This window comes from Prionailurus viverrinus, chromosome B3 (assembly GCF_022837055.1).
Source record: "Prionailurus viverrinus isolate Anna chromosome B3, UM_Priviv_1.0, whole genome shotgun sequence".
Lineage (NCBI taxonomy): Eukaryota > Metazoa > Chordata > Mammalia > Carnivora > Felidae > Prionailurus > Prionailurus viverrinus.
The window spans coordinates 93,288,578-93,307,698 of NC_062566.1; the positions used below are offsets into that span (position 1 = coordinate 93,288,578).

The following is a 19,121-nucleotide window of genomic DNA, read 5'->3' on the forward strand; positions in this document are numbered from 1 at the left end:
TGGCTATCCAAACAGTCTTTTCTACTGGTGCTGTATTCTTTCAATGTCTACAAATAAGTCTTAGAAAAGGACTGTGGTTGTATTTGGGCATGTTCCCACTCTCTACATTGGTCCCTGTTGCCAAGGGGATAATTGGTTTAGGCCCAAGTCTCAGGCCTACCCTAAGGGAGCAGGATTTTGTGGCTGACGAACTCACCAGAACTGTGCAGAATGGAATGCTGAACAGGCAAAACCAAAATTGTCCACTAATATGCATATATGACATACATACATTTGAATTTTAAGATTTATGTCTTTTGTTAATGAAATAAAAGCATTTTATCTCTGTTCACATAATTATATTTGAACAAGCAAGTGCAGAGAAAATTGTTGAGAATGGATCTACTGAAACTCATCCTAGATCTTTTTCAGGCATCTGTACCCTCTATTTAGAGAAAAATCAGGGATCTATAGCTATTGAAGGCGAATTTCTAGAACATGCTCCTGTAGGGGCACCTGGCTGGCCCAGTTGATGGAGCATGCAACTCTTGGTCTCAGGATCATGAGATCAAGTTCCATGCTGGGCTGGAGCCTACTTAAAAAAATAAAAAAAAGGATGTGCTCCTGGGGATGAGGGAGCTGAGGTACTTATATTTGAACTTCAAGTCTTTCTCTGGCTCCTTCTTTCCCTTCTTACCTCAGTTCATAGCCCTCCCTTCCTGCTGTAGTAGTCTTACATGCACATGTCCCTAATTTAGTTCATATTTACCAATATTTTCACTGTAATTTCTCTGATGATTTCTTCAAATAAGTTTTTATATTATTTATATTTTATCTGAAAGTTTTTCTGACATGGTTGTAGCTGGAATCCACTCTTTTCATTTTTTAGGGACACTCTTAAATTACTTTATTATTTCCAAATATCAACATCAAAAGACAAGGCAGCATGGTAGAGTGTACCAATTATTGGTGTAAAAGTTGAAAAAAATTGGAATTGCATTCTAATTCTGTCATAAAAGAGCTATGTCCTTCAGATAAGCCATGTAGTGTGTTATCTGTAAAATAGAAGGGTTGAAGGTGTTTTTCCTACATGGGATTTTTATCCCTTAAGAACAGTATGTTAGTAATTGGGATCTTTGAGTTATTTTCAGTATTTCAAGCAACTTAATAAGCATTGTGCATTATTTATGCAGTTACAGATTAATGCAGATGCCATTTCTTTGTTTTTGTTTAGAATTATGTGAACTTGTTCAGAAGCTTTAGGTGGTTATGAGATGTATTTGATAAAAATTCAATATTTGTTGCATAATAGATATGTTTATAGTAGAATAATTTTTCCAAAATTTCAGATCAGGGGTGGGGTAATAATATAAACTATGTTTTGCTGGAATGACTGGGGACCACATTTCAGAAGGTTCTCTCTCATTTATTTAAGTGTTAAATTGGTAATATCTGAATAATTTCTTACTGTATTGGTTTCGGGACAGTGATTCAAGTAAGCCTGAAAAGTCGAGGAAATTCTGATATTGAATGTAGAGTTTAAACTTCCTGTGCCCACATTCAGTAGCCAATGTGCTGAAAATGTTGAAAAGGTTCTTTTAGAACTTGGAATGAGGGGCGCCTGGGTGGCGCAGTCGGTTAAGCGTCCGACTTCAGCCAGGTCACGATCTCGCGGTCTGTGAGTTCGAGCCCCACGTCAGGCTCTGGGCTGATGGCTCAGAGCCTGGAGCCTGTTTCCAATTCTGTGTCTCCCTCTCTCTCTGCCCCTCCCCCGTTCATGCTCTGTCTCTCTCTGTCCCAAAAATAAATAAAACGTTGAAAAAAAAAATTTTAGAACTTGGAATGAAATGCATAAAGAAAGACTCCTACCATGAACACGTGGAAATTATGCAGAAAAATTTCCCTTAGAATCTCATTAATTCATCTACCCATTATACTCTGTCTTTACCCACGAATACAAAACTTCTCCAGAGAAAAGATCTGCTGTATTTGTTCAAAGTAAAGTGTAGAAAAGTGTTATTAGTTAATGGGAAGAGTTTTAGCAAGCTACAAAGGACTGTTTGGCTTAAAGTAAGAGTGAAAGTTTTACTGTAGAATTTGAGATATCAAGAGTTTTAAGGGGGCAGATTTAATTTTTCAGGGTCTCTGAGATTATTACACTGTGCACTGCTTGCTCACAATATTACCTCAGGGGTGGGGGGGGGGCAGGGAAAGGGAAGTGAGGAAAGAATAGTTTAAATTTGATTTTTAAATATTTATATTTCAAGGTGAAATTTACATGAAATTTTATTTTGCCAAATAGTGTCAGGCATTTAAGAAAAACACTTTATTCATTTTTTAAAATTTTATTTTTTTAAATTTACATCCAAATTAGTTAGCATGTAGTGCAACAGTGATTTCAGGAGTAGATTCCTTAGTGCCCCTTACCCATTTAGCCCATCCCCCCTCCCACAACCCCTCCAGCAACCCTCAGTTTGTTCTCCATATTTATGAGTCTCTTCTGTTTTATCCCCCTCCATGTTTTTATATTATTTTTGTTTCCCTTCCCTTATGTTCATCTGTTTTGTATCTTAAAGTCCTCAGATGAGTGAAGTCATATGATTTTTGTCTTTCTCTGACTGACTAATTTCACTTAGCATAATACCCTCTAGCTCCATCCACGTAGTTGCAAATGGCAAGAGTTCATTCTTTTTGATTTCCAAGTAATATATATATATATGTATGTATATATATATATATATATATATATATATATATATATATACACACACACACACACACACACACACACACATACATACATACCACATCTTTATCCATTCATCCATTGATGGACATTTGGGCTCTTTCCATACTTTGGACTTTTGTGAATTACTGAATTATAGTGCTGCTATAAACAGGGGGGTGCATGTGTCCCTTCAAAACAGCACATCTGTATCCCTTGGATAAATGCCTAGTAGTGCAATCGCTGGGTCGTAGGGTAGTTCTATTTTTAGTTTTTTGAGAAACCTCCATACTGTTTTCCAGGGTGGCTGCACCAGCTTGCACTGCCACCAACAATGCAAAAGAGATCCTCTTTCTCCGCATCCTCGCCAACATCTGTTGTTGCCTGAGTTGTTCATTTTAGCCATTCTGACAGGTGTAAGGTGGTATCTCATTGTGGTTTTGATTTGTATTTCCCTGATGATGAGTGATGTTGAGCATTTTTTCATGTGTCGGTTGGCCATCTGGATGTCTTCTTTGGAGAAGTGTCTATTCATGTCTTTTGCCCATTTCTTCACTGGATTATTTGTCTTTTGGGTGTTGAGTTTGAAAAGTTCTTTATAGATTTTGATACTAACCCTTTAGCTGATATGTCATTTGCAAATATCTTCTCCCATTCTGTTGGTTGCCTTTTAGTTTTGCTGATTGTTTCCTTCTCTGTGCAGAAGCTTTTTTATTTTGATGAGGTCCCAGTAGTTCATTTTTGCTTTTGTTTCTCTTGCCTCTGGAGACAGGTTGAGTAAGAAGTTGCTGAAGCCAAGGTCAAAGAGGTTTTTGCCTGCTTTCCCCTCGAGGATTTTGATGGCTTCCTGTCTTGCATTTAGGTCTTTCATCCATTTTGAGTTTATTTTTGTGTATGGTAAGAAAGTGGTCCAGGTTCATTCTTCTGCATGTCGCTGTCCAGTTTTCCCAGCACCACTTGCTGAAGAGACTGTCTTTGTTCCACTGGATATTCTTTCCTGCTTTGTCAGTGATTAGTTGGCCATACATTTGTAGGTCCATTTCTGGGTTCTCTATTCTGTTCCATCATTTTATTCATTTTTTAATGTTTGAGAGAGAGAGAGAGAGAGAGAGAGAGAGAGCGGGGGAGGGACAGAGAGAGAGGGGAGACACAGAATCTGAAGCAGGCTCCAGGCTCTGATCTGGCAGCACAGAGCTCAATATGGGGCTCTAACTCACAAACCATGAGATCCTAACCTGAACCGGAGTCAAATCTCAACCGAGGGAGCCACCCAGGTACCCCTAAGAAAAACACTTTAGAAAGTAAAGGGAAACAAAAATAATATAAAAACAGGGAGGGGGACAAAACAGAAGAGACTCATAAATATGGAGAACAAACTGAGGGTTGCTGGAGGGGTTGTGGGAGGCGGGATGGGCTAAATGGGTAAGGGGCATTAAGGAATCTACTCCTGAAATCATTGTTTCACTATATGCTAACTAATTTGGATGTATATTTTAAAAAATAAAAAATAAAAGTAAAAGAAAAAGTAAAGATCAGGGTGAGTAAATTTCATTCTTGAAGAGCAGTATTTATCTATAATCATTACTATTTACAATTAACTTTTTAAAAAATATTTATTTATTTTGAGAGAGAGAGAGAGCAATTAGTAGGGAAGGGTCAGAGAGAGAGGGAGAGAGAGAGAGAATACCAAGCAGACTTCATGCTGTCAACACAGAGCCATACGTGGGGTTCGTTATCACCAACCGTGAGATCATGACTTGAGCTGAAACCAAAAGTCAGGTGCTTAACCAACTAAGTCACCCAGGCGTCCCTACAATGAACTTTTGCATCAGGGTGTTTATTGAATTATAGGGGTAATGGTGACTAGGTAGTCAGGTATTTCTCATACTGAGCATGAGTGTGACTTCCTTAGAGATGTTTCAAGTTTTGCACTCTTTTTCCTCCTCTCTGCCTGCAGGGTGGAGTCCCACCACAGCCGCGAGCCGCGCACACGTGTGCAGTTCTTGGACATAAGGGCTATATCTTTGGCGGACGTGTTTTGGTTAGTATTTTTCATGAAAATGATATTTTTATGTGTGCTTCTGCTCACAAAAATTATTTTCTGATTTGGGGGAACAACTGAACATTCAAAGTATCTAGGTAAATAAAATGCCATTCAATATTAAATTTTATTTATCTTCCATCCCCTAAACAGACTATACATGAGTAATCACACATGATTTATAAATCATATTTTAATGAGGAGAATCCTTCACTTCTGTGCATAACCAGAAAAGCTTAATGTCTTAACATTTAAATCCTATTAGTTTAAGGCCTTTTCTTCCTTTCTCTCTTGACACATTAATTGGGTAGCTCTATAGTAATTTGATTAATGCTTAGCATTGTTTCTTCATATGTCAACTTCTGATGCTAATAAGTAAAAATAAGTAAGATGGAGATAGTCTATCTTTAACCTGAAGTAATTTTAAAACCAAAATTTTAGTCCATGAAAAATGTGAAACAGGCACTAATTTAACACACTTTTATTTTAGCAAACTAGGATGAATGATTTGCACTGTCTGAACTTAGATACCTGGACTTGGTCTGGAAGGTACGTTTGAAATTTAAGTATGTTTTAATCGAAAGGCATTTGTGTGTGTGTGTGTGTGTGTGTGTGTGTGTGTGTGTGTGTGTTTGGGATCATAATCCAAATTTGAGTTTCTAAAACTGAATTAGTATCTTTTTCCTTCAGATTATATATCTAAGCAAGGAATATACAGATTTAAATGCAGAGTTTGTTCTTAACCAAATTATATAAAACATGAGAATACCAGAGGTTGAAACTTGATTATGTAAAGGTACTGGTTTTATTCTAAGTATTCTTGAGAACTGGCCAGTAGAGGAAACGAAGGAACAGTTTGTTGGTGTCATCACAAGTAAACAGATAATGAAGTATGTAAAAGATTTTTTTTGTGGTTCAAAATACACATTTAACAATAGAATAAATATATTTAGGTATCACTTCAGCTGTTCATGTAGTGATATGGAATCAGAGCCATATATTATTCCAAAATAGAAATACCATTAAAAATGAAACTCCAAAAGTGCCAGGAAAAAAGTATAGCAGATTGTCTTTAAAATCTTGGCATGGAGCAATCCCTATCAAAAGAACACCAACATTTTTCACAGAGCTAGAGCAAACAATCCTAAAATTTGTATGGAAGCACAGAGACCCCAAATAGCCAAAGCAATCCTGAAAAAGAAAACCAAAGCTGGAGGCATCACAATTCTGGATTCAAGCTGTTTTATAAAGCTGCAATCATCAAGACAGTATGGTACAGACACAAAAACAGACACCCAGATCAATGGAACAGAATAGAAAACCCAGAAGTGGACCCACAAACGTATGGCCAACTATTCTTTAAAGCAGTAAGGAATATCCAATGGAAAAAAGACAGTGTCTTCAGCAAATGGTTGGTGGGACAGCACCTGCAGAAGAATGAACCTGGACCACTTTCTTACACCATACACAAAAATAAACTCAAAATGGATGGAAGACCTAAATGTAAGACAGGAAGCCATCAAAATCCTCGAGGAGAAAGCAGGCAAAAACCTCTTTGACCTTGGCCTCAGCAACTTCTTACTTGACCTGTCTCCAGAGATAAGGGAAACAAAAGCAAACATGAACTATTAGGACCTCATCAAGATAAAAACCTTCTGCACAGAGAAGGAAATAATCAGCAAAACTAAAAGGCAACTGATGGAATGGGAGAAGATATTTGCAAATGACATATCAGCTAAAGGGTTAGTATCAAAATCTATAAAGAACTTTTCAAACTCAACACCCAAAAGACAAATAATCCAGTGAAGAAATGGGCAAAAGACATGAATAGACACTTTTCCAAAGAAGACATCCAGATGGCTAACAGACACATGAAAAAATGCTCAACATCACTCATCATCAGAGAAATACAAATCAAAACCACAATGAGATACCACGTCATACCTGTCAGAATGGCTAAAATGAACAACTCAGGCAACAACAGATGTTGGCAAGGATGCGGAGAAAGAAGAACCCTTTTGCACTGCTGGTGGGAATGCAAACAGGTGCAGCCACCCTGGAAAATAGTATGGAGGTTTCTCAAAAAACTAAAAATAGAACTACCCTATGACCCAGAAATTGCACTACTAGGTATTTGTCCAAAGGATACAGGAGTGCTGTTTCAAAGGGGTACATGCACCCCAATGTTTGTAGCAGTGCTATCGATAATAGCCAAAGTATGGAAAGAACCCAAATGTCCATCGACAGATGAATGGATAAAGAAGATGTGGTACATATATACAATGGAGTATTACTTGGCGATCAAAAAGAATGAAATCTTGCCATTTGCAACAACGTGTATGGAACTAGAGTGTATTATGCTAAGGGAAATAAGTCAGAGAAAGACAAATATCATATGGCTTCACTCATATGTGGAATTTAAGATACAAAACAGATGAACATAAGGAAAGGGAAGGAAAAATAATATAAAAACTGGGAAGGAGACACACCGTAAGATACTCTTAAATACAAAGAAACTGAGATTTGCTGAAGGAGGGGTGTTGGGTGGGGTGATGGCCTACATGGGCAATGGGTATTAAGCAGGGCACTTGTTGCTATGAGCCCTGGGTGTTATATGTAAGTGATAAATCACTAAATTCTGTTCTTGAAATCATTATTACCCTATATGTTAACTAGTTTGGATGTAAATTAAGAAAATAATAATAATAATTTAAAAATCTTGGCATGGAGAAAGTTTTCCTAAAAATGGTTATAAACCCAAAATTATTAAATAAAAAGACTGACTTATAAGATCACTTAAGAATTCAATTTTTCGGGGCGCCTGGGTGGCTCAGTCGGTTAAGCGGCCGACTTCCGCTCAGGTCATGATCTTGCGATCTGTGAGTTCGAGCCCCGCGTTGGGCTCTGTGCTGACAGCTCAGAGCCTGGAGCCTGTTTCAGATTCTGTGTCTCCCTCTCTCTGACCATCCCCCGTTCATGCTCTGTCTCTCTCTGTCTCAAACATAAATAAACGTTAAAAAAATTAAAACAAAACAAAAAAAAGCTACTTATAAGAATTCAATTTTTCTGGGGGCCCCTGGGTGGCTCAGTTGGTTAAGGATCTGACTGTAGGTTTCAGCTTACGTCATAATCTCACAGGTTTGTGAGTTTGAGCTCCACGTAGGGCTCTGCACTGGCGGCTCAAGCCTGCTTGGGATTTTCACTCTCCCTCTTTCTGCTCTCTCTCTCTCTCTATCAAAATAAATAAATGAATATTTTTAAAAATATTCTGTATGTAGTTTTCTGTATAGAAAACTATACCAAAGCTAAAAGAAAAATTGGAAAATACAAACAAAAAACAAACTGGAAGTCACATTGCAGTGTTTTTAACAGGGCCTAAATCCACAAGAACTCAGAAAATCAGTAACAAAAGGACAAATAATCCAGCAGAAAAATGGACAAAGAACATAAATGAACAACTCACAGAAGAAATACAAATGGGCAAAGATTATTTTAAAGAGACGTTCAACTTCAGAGACAATCAAAGAAATGGAGCTAAAAATAATTACAAATGCCCAATGTGTGCTGCAGTTGTAACAACATAATTAGTGAGAACATAAATTGGTACAGTTTTTCTGGAAGGTAGTTTGGCAATATATTTAAAATGTAAAATGGAATTTCTGCTTTGATCCAGAGTTTCCCCAAAGATAGTAAGTATGTGTGTGTTACAACATTATTATAAAAGCAAAAACTAGAGGTCAACCTTCATGTTCACATTTGGGGATTATTTAAATCATGGTACATTTGGCCAGTGGGTCATCATGCTTCCTTTACCAAAGAAAGTTACACTTCATAGAAATATTCTACAACGTATTAGTTGAATGAAAAAAAAGTTGCAGAATAGAATGTATGATCCTATTTATGTATTTTTTTTAAATTTTTTTTTCAACGTTTATTTATTTTTGGGACAGAGGGAGACAGAGCATGAACGGGGGAGGGGCAGAGAGAGGGAGACACAGAATCGGAAACAGGCTCCAGGCTCCGAGCCATCAGCCCAGAGCCCGACGCGGGGCTCGAACTCACGGACCGCGAGATCGTGACCTGGCTGAAGTCGGACGCTTAACCGACTGCGCCACCCAGGCGCCCCTATTTATGTATTTTTAATAAACATGTTTATATGTGTATTAAAGCCTAGAAAGATTATACCAAATTATTATTATTTCTTATTGCTAGAGGACAGGATTATAAGAGAACTCTCCTTTTTAAAAATACTTTTGGAGCGCCTGGGTGCCTCAGTTGGTTGACCGTTCGACTTCGGCTCAGGTCATGATCTCACAGTTCGTGGGCTCGAGCCCCACATTGGGCTCTGTGCTGACACCTCAGAGCCTGAAGCCTGCTTTGGATTCTGTGTCTCCCTCTCTGTCTACCTCTCTCCCACTCACCTCTGTCTCTCTCTCAAAAGTAAACATAGAAAAAAATAATAATAAAAATAAAAATATTTTTGTTGGGATGCCTGGGTGGTCAGTCAGTTAGCATCTGACTTCAGCTCAGGTCATGATCTCACAGTTCATGAGTTTGAGCCCCACGTCAGGCTCTGTGCTGATAGCTTAGACCCTGGATCCTATTTCAGATTCTGTGTCTTCCTCTCTCTCTGCCCCTCCCCTGCCCACCTCTGTCTTTCTCTTTCTCAAAAATAAACATTAAAAAATTTTTTTTTAAATATATACATATTTTTTTAAAAAAATTAATATTTATTTATTATTGAGAGACAGAGAGAGAGCACGAGCATGGGAGGGGAAGAGAAAGAGGGAGACACAGACTCCGAAGCAAGCTCCAGGCTCTGAGCTGTCAGCACAGAGCCCAATGGGGGGCTCGAACCCACAAACCACGAGATCATGACCTGAGCTGAAGTCAATCACTTAACCGACTGAGCAACCCAGGTACCCCTAAAAAAAATGTGGTTGTTGAATGTTTTGTAACCAAAACGATTCTTATAATCAATACAAAAAATAAAAATATTTCCATTTTAGAAAAAAATATCTTCCACAAATGGCCCGTATTATTCTGGAACATTCCAGAATGCTGAAGAATGATGCCTTCTCACCTCCTGAATTATGAGTTAAACTTTTGTACTTATGTTTGTAATTTTCTAAGAATAGGACAGTATTTTTAAAAAATCTTCGGAGGTTTGTCCTGGATCTGGAATGGCTCGCATGCTTTTATTTTGAAGCTAGAATAGCTAGCATTTTAAGGCAAAGAAACTTTGGGAAATCATACAGCAAGTAAACCAGAGTAAAAGGAACAACAACTAAATCCCATAATATCCTCAAGGAAATCAGCTGAAAATATAAAATTAAACATGGGCCAACAGTAAAAAGTTACAGACATGAAAATGGTTATGTTGAAAAACTGGGGAAGTTATATTGATTAAACAAGATGATGTTGAATATGCATTGTGAATTAACTAGGACTTTTTAATTTTCAGTCTGTGTTCTGTAACCAGGTGGAATAGACACTAAGTGGAAAGATTATTTAAATTCATCTAAGAATTTAAGAATATTTTTAAAATCTTAATGCAGGTGGAGTTCATAAAATCAGCTGTTTTAAAAGTAGTGAAGGCAGTTTTTTCCCCTTTAATCTGAGATGATCTAAAACCTTTTTATTTTGACTTTTTATTTGACTAATCTAGATTTTTCTATTTTTTTTCCCTTGCCACAGGATTCCTGTTAATGGAGAAACCCCCAAACATCGGTCATGGCATACTTTAACACCAATAGCTGATGATAAACTTTTTCTATTTGGTGGACTAAGTGCAGACAATATTCCATTAAGTAAGTCAACTAAAGTGTAGCCTACAATTATTATCTCATTCTTTTTTCTTAATTGTATTTGATATTTAAGGTGTCTCTTTTTCAGATTTTCTGGTTTACCTTTATCCCCAACTGTATGATTGCATTAAGAATTAGAAAACCCTTTGCTTTAGTATCTTTGGCTCTCCATGTTCTCCTGTTTCCTAGATACATAGAAAAGAAAGGGTAGTTGAACCTAGATGAATTAAAGCCCCTTTCAACTATAATATTCTGTGATTCTGTGCCTTCCTGATTTTTGATCCCAGTACAGTGTAGGCTGGAATGGGGATTAGAACAGTCTTCCCCAGAAGGCTCTGGAAATATAAGGTGGGAAGGCAGTTGCTTCTCTTTCTGTTCCAGAACTGTAAAGAAAGTGCTTAGCCAGAATTTTTAAACTCCTGTCACTGCTGATCCCAATAGCTATGGTTTTGTAATGCAGGTTTTTTTTTTTTTTCGGCAGTAAAACTGTGGCATCAGGAAAGACAAATGACTAAGTATCCACTTCCTAGTTTGACATAGTTGATGTTTCATGTTTTCTTAACCCAGAAGTTTTCCATGGCTAGGAGTGTTTTCATAAGAAACCTTATATACCATTAAACTCATTTATATAATTCCATGTGGAATCTGGAAACACGTATTTATTTTTCAACAAAAATGCATCAAGCATCAGCTTTGCATCCAGCAGTCTGCTGGACAACAGACAAACTCCAGAGGCTGGTTAGAGAAACAGGGATTTCTAGCAGGGGATGTTAGTTATTGCAGATTATTATGCTTCTCCAATCTGAAGGTTCGTAGTTAAAAGAGATTTGGAATCTAATAACTAACATCTATTTTTTCATTAGGGGTTGTTTAATAGAACATCTTTTTGAGCTCTACTGTTTCTAATTCCTATTTGCTGATTTTGGTCATTGACCTGTGGGAAATTCTATGTCCTCTTAGTCCAGTCAGTTTCCTCCTGTATAGATTTAGTGTAACATACTGGTATTACATGATACTTAGAAGTTATTTTAATCTTGTTGACTATGATAATGTCATTGTGATTATGTATGTGATAATGCCGTTGTCATTCTGGAAAAATATGTCTCCTTTTAAAAGCCATGTTTAGTGAAGTATATATGGGGAAAATGACAGGAGATCTAGGATTTGGTTTAGAATAACTGAGCCACAAGAGTAACAAAAAAGAGAGAAATGGAGAACATGTAGCAAAATCTTGATAGTTGTTGAACCTGAGATATGTGAGGGGTCATTATCATGTTCACTCTACCTCTCTATATCTTTGAAAATTTTTGTGAGAAAATATGCATACACACAAAAGATAGTTGCATAAATATAGCATGATAAATTTTGGGGGAAATGTACAAAGACCTAATCCTAATTTCTTAACTGTCATAATATTACAGGTGATGGTTGGATTTATAATGTCATAACAAATTGTTGGAAACAACTTACACACTTACCTAAAACAAGACCCAGGTAAATATAGAACTTAAAGAATAGTAAAATAGTTAAGAATTAATCAAGTATTAAATACAGCACTGATTTTATAGTGTTTGCCTTTAAAATTGTGAATCATCAAGAAAGATATCTTTCAAATAAGCTTGATGTTACCCAAATAATTTAATAATCATTTCAAATTATATCTGATTGTTAAAAATGGTCTATTCTGTTTTCATCCATATTTGCATATTTGAAAACGTTACTCTTTTAGGTAACTGTATAATCTTGCCTCATAAATACGAAAAGCCTAAGAAATTGGAAGTATCATATAATGTTAATATTTTTAATAAGTAGACAAGAATGGATTTGGCTTTAGTAGTTATTTGGTTTTGGAAGAGGTTTATTGAAATTTAATGAGAAAATAACTTTCATGTTAATAAAATAGATGGCAGATATTTATTTTTATTAACTGATATATTCACTTATATGAATTTTTGAAAAACAAACATGTTAGTTATTTGTGACATATTATAGAGAAAAAAATTGTAGAAATAGCATATTATTATTAGACTACAGTTGATCCTTGAACAACACAAGTTTGAACTGCATGGGTCCACTTATTATATGGATTTTTAAAATAAATAAAATACTACAAATATATTTTCCATATGATTTTCTTTTTTTCCCATATGATTTTCTCTCTTTTTTTTTTCTAAGAGAGAGAGAGAGGGAGAGGGAGAGGGAGAGGTGCGTGGGGAGGGATAGAAGTTGAGAGAGAGAATCTCAATCAGGCTCCATGCTCAGCAGGGAGCCTGATACTGGGCTCAGTCACACGACTGTGAGATCATGACCTGAGCTGAAATCAAGAGTCAGATGCTAAGCTGACTGAGCCACCCAGGTGCCCCATCCCATATGATTTTCTTAATTACATTTTCTTTTTTGTAATTTGAGTGTAGTCCACACACGATGTTACATTAGTTTCAGTGTACAACACAGTGATTTGGCAAGTGTATACATTGTGTTACGCTCACCACAAGAATAGCTACCGTCTGTCACCATACAATGCTACTACAGTGCCATTGACTATATTCCCTATGCTGTACCTCTTATTCCCATGAGTTATTCATCTATTACTGGAAGCCTATATCTCCCACTTCCCTTCACCCATTTTTGAAAAATATTTATTTATTTATTTTGAGAGAGAGAGAGAGTGAGGGAGGGGCAGAGAGAGAGGAAGAGAGAATCCTAAGCAGGCTCCATGCTGTCAGCACAGAGCCTGATGCAGGGCTTGATCCCACAAACCCATGAGATCCCGACCTGAGCTGAAATCAAAAGTCAGAGGCTTAACCAACTGAGCCATCCAGGCACCCCATCCCTTCACCCATTTTGGGTTGGTTCTCTGTATTCATAGGTCTGATTTTGGTTTTTATTAGTTTGTTTATTCATTTGTTTTGTTTTGTTAAGTAACATTTTCTTTAGCTTACTTATTGTGAAAATACAGTGTATAAACCATATAACATACAAAATATGTATTAATTGACTATGTTATTTGTAAGGCTTCTGGTCAACAGTAGGCTATTAGTGGTTAAGTCTTCAGGATCCAAAAGTTACATGCAGATTTTCAGCTCTGTGGGGTATCAGTGCCCCAAACCTCGTGTTGTTCGAGGGTAAACTGTACAGAGAAAACAACATTAGTATTGTAATTCTTTTTTTTTCCTAATTTGAGTGAGTAGTATAATAAGATATATTCATAGGAAATTGAGAGTCAGAACATTTATAATCATTATAGTTAGTAATAGATTTTACTGTTTTCATGCCATGTATTTAAGGATTTTTTTGCTACAGATTATGTATACTAGTGTGAAGTCAACTTAATGACATGCATTTCAGAAGTTTAATAAGTGACAATGAAGTAACTTACTTGAGAAAAAAGCCTGAAAAAAATTGTATATATTTCAGTGTGTACATCTATATTAATATGCACAAAAAATTTAGAGTTTATCATAATTACATAAGTGATTCTTATATTTTCATGTGTAGAAATTCATTGTAATGTATTATTTTAGCAATTTGGATCTTTTGAAATGTATTTTTTAACTTAAAGAGTTTTATATTAAGATATGGGAGCCCAGAGTTCTAGTCCTTGCTCAGCTACTACCTAGCTTTTTGGCTTTGGGAAAGTTACTTAAAGAAACTGAGCATTAATTTCTTCATCCCATGAAATGAGGAAGCTGGACTAGAGACGTTCTTAGTTCTCTTACAGTTGTTTGATTGCATTAATATTGGGCCAAAGTGGTATTAAGAATATGTTTAATTTTTAAATTGCTCCTATTTTATAATTCTATCCTTAATAAGTAATTAGAGCAACACAACTATTATCAATAATATATTAGTTAGAACTGAGATATGTAAAGACATTTCTTTGAATTCAGCTGATGTGTCATGTAAATAATATGCTTTATTAGAATGTTTAGGTGATAAGTTTAGAACAGCTGTGAGAGGACATAAACTATCAGTCTGTAGACAAAACATCAGGTTGCAAGCTAGATGTCACCAAAATCAAGGCAGGAAAGGCTTTCCAGTGTTCTTCGATGATGAAGTCCAGGCCAGAGTTTCCCTAAGGCAGATAAGACAGAGGCAGATCTATCTTCAGGTATGAGGTGAGGAGGATACAGTTTAGTGTAAGGAGAACATATATATGTTCTAATGTATACTAATTTTTATGAGTGAGAGTTTACTTAACATCTGAATACGTTTTGTGCAAACTGTTCCAAGTTATACTTTAAAATGTGAACGGCCCAATTCTCCTCTTGTAATTCTATGCAGGATTTCTCAACCTCGGCACCAATGACATTTTGGACCAAGTTATTCTTTGTCATTAGTCCTTTGCAGTGTAAGATGTCTACAGCATCTTTGGCCTTTACCCACTAGATGCCAATAGTATTCCCCCACCCACCCACCCACCTGGAGTTGTGACAGTCAAAAACATTGCAGATATTATCAAATGTCCCGTGGGGGCAAAAATCACCCTTGGTTGAGAACCACTGTTCCACAAGTGTACCACCCTCTCCTCCAGGTCTCACTGTGGTTAGAGCAATGCTTGGGTGAAAGGCCAAGTACAAAGCCATATCTAGTTGCCTGTGTCAGTGGCTGTCAACAAGGACCCCTTTTTAAATGTGTCTGTGAAAGAAGTCCAATAAAGTATTGGCTTATAGAGCCTTAGGTACTTACTGTTGGGTCCCATGACTGTTGCCGAGATTACACATGGCCTTCTCTCCTGGAAATTAAGCATTCCTTATATTCCATTTCCTTTATCCAGTCCCCATCCCCGACCCCACAACATAATCTGGGTGTTGATGAAGATTTATGTCAATTTATGTTCTAACATATAAGTTGGAGAATTGGGCAGAGTGTTTCCTAAATAAAATCTCTTATGGCTCAGTTCTATCCTGGGTCCCGAGTGCAACTGTCCTTGAATGTGTGAGTGATTGTGTGAGGAAAGTATTTGATTTAACAAATCGTGCATAACCCTACTGTTTGCACTTGCTAAAGTTAAGTGAAAGGGATTAATGTACTAAAAATAAGTTATGTGGTAATAAGGGGTAATATGTAATTGTTTGGGATGTCTTTTGCTGCAGCAATTTGGTCTATTAAGAAAAGTCATCAAAATTCTCTAAGAGTCAAAGCGATGACTTTGTAAATTTCTTGATTTAGCTTCTAAAATTGAGAAATTTATGTGTACTTTTTTTCCTGAGAGTTAGAGCTCCCAGAAATCTTGAATTTTACAAAACTTAAGATTATTCTTTGTAAATACTGTGAAATTGGAGATGACTATGAGCTATCAGACCATTTCAAAAAGAACATTAGATGCTCTACTCTTATGAAATAACTTGTTTATTTAATAATTGAATATGTAATGCTGGTTTTTGTATTTGCTTTTGTTAATCAAGAGTTTTGGAGCACCTTCTGTGTGCAGAACACAGTGTTTAGGCATTTTTGAAGAGAAGTATAAAATTAGATTACCCAGGTTCCAGTGGTGTGCTGGTAAAGGGTTAACAGCTGCTCTCCAGGAAAAGTAAAACCAAAAAGCCCAGCTTTGTAGCATTTTCTGGTTTCCATCATGGCCAGTTTCAAGCTACCAGCATGATGGCACTGAACATGGATTGGAAGAGGGATAGGCACAGTTGGTTTCAACTAGCTGCTAAGCCACTTCCAGCACACCACTGCCAAGATTTGACCTAAGGACCTCATGTGTGGACCTTTAGAAGACCCACACATCAAAGAATTAAAGGAGTGTATAGGGCAGTTTATCTTCAAATATAAGTCAGAAGATTATAAAATGTGTACATAAATGTTGAAAGGTGCTGACCAGAGAAGGTAACAGCCAGTTAGTTTGGGTATTTGGAACACTTCCTGGGGATATTGAGCCTGTGTTTAAGGCACTGCAAGAATGATTTATCATCCTAAGCATAAGAAATGGGGTGAGCAAAAGCCTAGAGATAGATAAACTTTTCTCTTAGGGGATGAAAATAAATGAACTTGGATGAAGTAGAGGGTTCACTGCAGGGGAGGAGGGGCCAATAATTAAAACTTGTGGGAAAAAAATAGCTATTGGTTATGAATATTAGGCTAAGAAAAATGGCACAGATGCTTCCTGATCAGGACATGTCCATGGTTAAAAACATTTGAAAAATGTTATTAATCAGCTAAATGTAGCTGAGAGAGATTAGAGACAGAAAAACGAAGAACATGTTATGGTATTTTGTACTCAGAGTGATAAGTAGTATGACAGTCTAAATGTGAAGGGAATGCCAAGTTGGGTTTGTCAGATGATGGGAACAGAGAACAGGAAAGAAAAGTAAAAAATGATGAAAACAGTAACATGGTGGAGAGTCCTAAGAAAATTGGGGAAAGTGTCCATTTAGCAACAGGATGATCAGTTCCTTTCTAACTAATTTATTTCAGTGAGAATATCTATGAGATAAAGAGGCTAGGAAAAGGTTGGGGGGGGTATAACAGAAAATAATTATTGGGTGGGGGGTCATCTTAATTGACATGATTTGATGAGGATCTAATCTTTTAGTGATTCTCGAGGAATCTTCAAAATCTAACCTCTTTTAGGATATGCCAAAGTTCAAGTTCAGTCATGCCCATTTTGAAATAGATTAAATGTGAAAGTGTGCAATTTAAAATTGATTTATATGTAACATATGGTTTCTTTCTTCATAGTATTTTACTCTCCTTATAATTTTCAACTATAGGTTATGGCATACAGCCTGTTTGGGGAAAGAAAATGAAATAATGGTATTTGGTGGGAGCAAAGATGATTTACTTTCCTTGGATACAGTAAGAAAATTTCCTATCTAAATATTTCCTCTGAGTAGTTTTGTTATTTAAAGTAAATGGCTATTTAACAAGATTGTTGATGTTCCCACATTGCAAAATATGGAAGAACATGAAATGTTATTCTGTGGTGTGACTAATCTTCAGAATGAGTGGCTTTTGTGAAGCATTTGAGGATATTTTGAGTCTACAAATCAAAATAGGCCTATTAACCTCATTAGCCAAGTTATTTTTTTATTTTTATTTTTTTATTTAAAAAAATTTTTTAATGTTCATTTATTTTAGAGAGAGAGAGGAAGACAGAGTACAAGCAGGGGAGAGGCAGAGAGAAAGACACAGAATCTGAAGCAGGCTCCAGGCTCTGAGCTGTCAGCACAGAGCCCGACACTTATTTTTTTAATTAAAAAAATTTTTTTAATGTTAATTTATTTTTGAAGGAGGGAGAGACAGTGTGTGAATGGGGGAGGGTCAGAGAAAGAGAGAGAGAGAGAGAGGGAGACACAGAATCTGAAGCAGGGTCCAGGCTCTGAGCTGTCAGCACAGAGCCTGATGCAGGGCTCGAACCCATGAACTGTGAGATCGTGACCTGGGCTGAAGTTGGACGCTTAACAGACTGAGCCACCCATGCACCCCTTTGTTTTTAAAAAAATTTTTTTAATGTTAATTTATTTCTGAAGGAGAGAGAGAATCTCATTGGTCAAATTATTTTTTTTTTATTTTTTTTTCAACGTTTATTTATTTTTGGGACAGAGAGAGACAGAGCATGAACAGGGGAGGGGCAGAAAGAGAGGGAGACACAGAATCTGAAACAGGCTCCAGGCTCTGAGCCATCAGCCCAGAGCCTGACGCGGGGCTCGAACTCACGGACCGTGAGATCGTGACCTGGCTGAAGTCGGACGCTTAACCGACTGCGCCACCCAGGCGCCCCCTCATTGGTCAAATTATTAAGAAGACCTTTTAAAGGATGACTCTTCCCTTTCTCTTTGAGTCTCACCATAGTATGGATGTTTATAATTTTATCGAATTAAAAGATTTGTAAGGTATAGTTGATATTTTATAAGAATGGATATAATGTATATGTAAACTAAGTAGAGTAATAAGTACCCATGAAATTTACTACCTCCCTCGGTAACTAGAACATACATCAATGCTAGCTTCTCCCGTCAAGAGGAAACTAGTTTGAAATTTTTAAGTGTATTTTCTCTCTATGTGTCTTTTGCCACTGCTTCACTATTTTAATTTTAAGATTAAAGCATTGTCATTTTAAAATCTGATAAAACTAAGGCCAAAGAAATAAATGAATAGCATTTGGAGAGTGTTGTTCTTTCACTCCTAGCACCTCGGGAAGTTCAGGGCGAGGTGGCCATGCTCATACTGTGCTGTGTTGGGACAGGAGTTGGGCATTGGTTGCTCTGGTTTATGTAGGACATTTGGGAATCGAGGGACTTGGAGCCATCAGGGAGAGTGTGCTCCGGCCAGAATCAGCCAAGTTGGTGCCAGCTCTCTGGTGGATATCTCTTCAGACTAGTTCTCTCTGGAGCTGCACCTGCCCAGTGGCAAACCCTGAAATGAGCTGGTTTCTCTCCAGGGGGGTTGGCTGAGTTTGCAGTTTTGGGGCCTCCAATTTGAACGTTATGTATATTGGAAGTTTTAGAACTTTTTGGCTAAGAATTCAGTGCTTCAACAAAAGATCAAAACCACGACTTGGCATTTAATTAAAAAATAAACTTTGTGGTTTGTCTTCTTTTTCTTGGCACTAGAAATCGGT

General features: G+C 36.9%; 1 protein-coding gene across 2 annotated transcripts in view; it reads left to right on the plus strand.

The window, feature by feature from the left end:
- KLHDC1 (kelch domain containing 1) overlaps positions 1–19,121 on the plus strand; it is a 55,271-nt gene that overhangs the window by 26,292 nt on the left and 9,858 nt on the right. For both annotated transcript variants that reach the window (XM_047863591.1, XM_047863592.1), the window contains exons 7-11: positions 4,662–4,745; positions 5,236–5,294; positions 10,443–10,555; positions 11,974–12,046; positions 17,272–17,356. In XM_047863591.1, the coding sequence (XP_047719547.1) occupies positions 4,662–4,745; positions 5,236–5,294; positions 10,443–10,555; positions 11,974–12,046; positions 17,272–17,356 (414 nt within the window). The remainder of the gene's footprint in view (positions 1–4,661; positions 4,746–5,235; positions 5,295–10,442; positions 10,556–11,973; positions 12,047–17,271; positions 17,357–19,121) is intronic.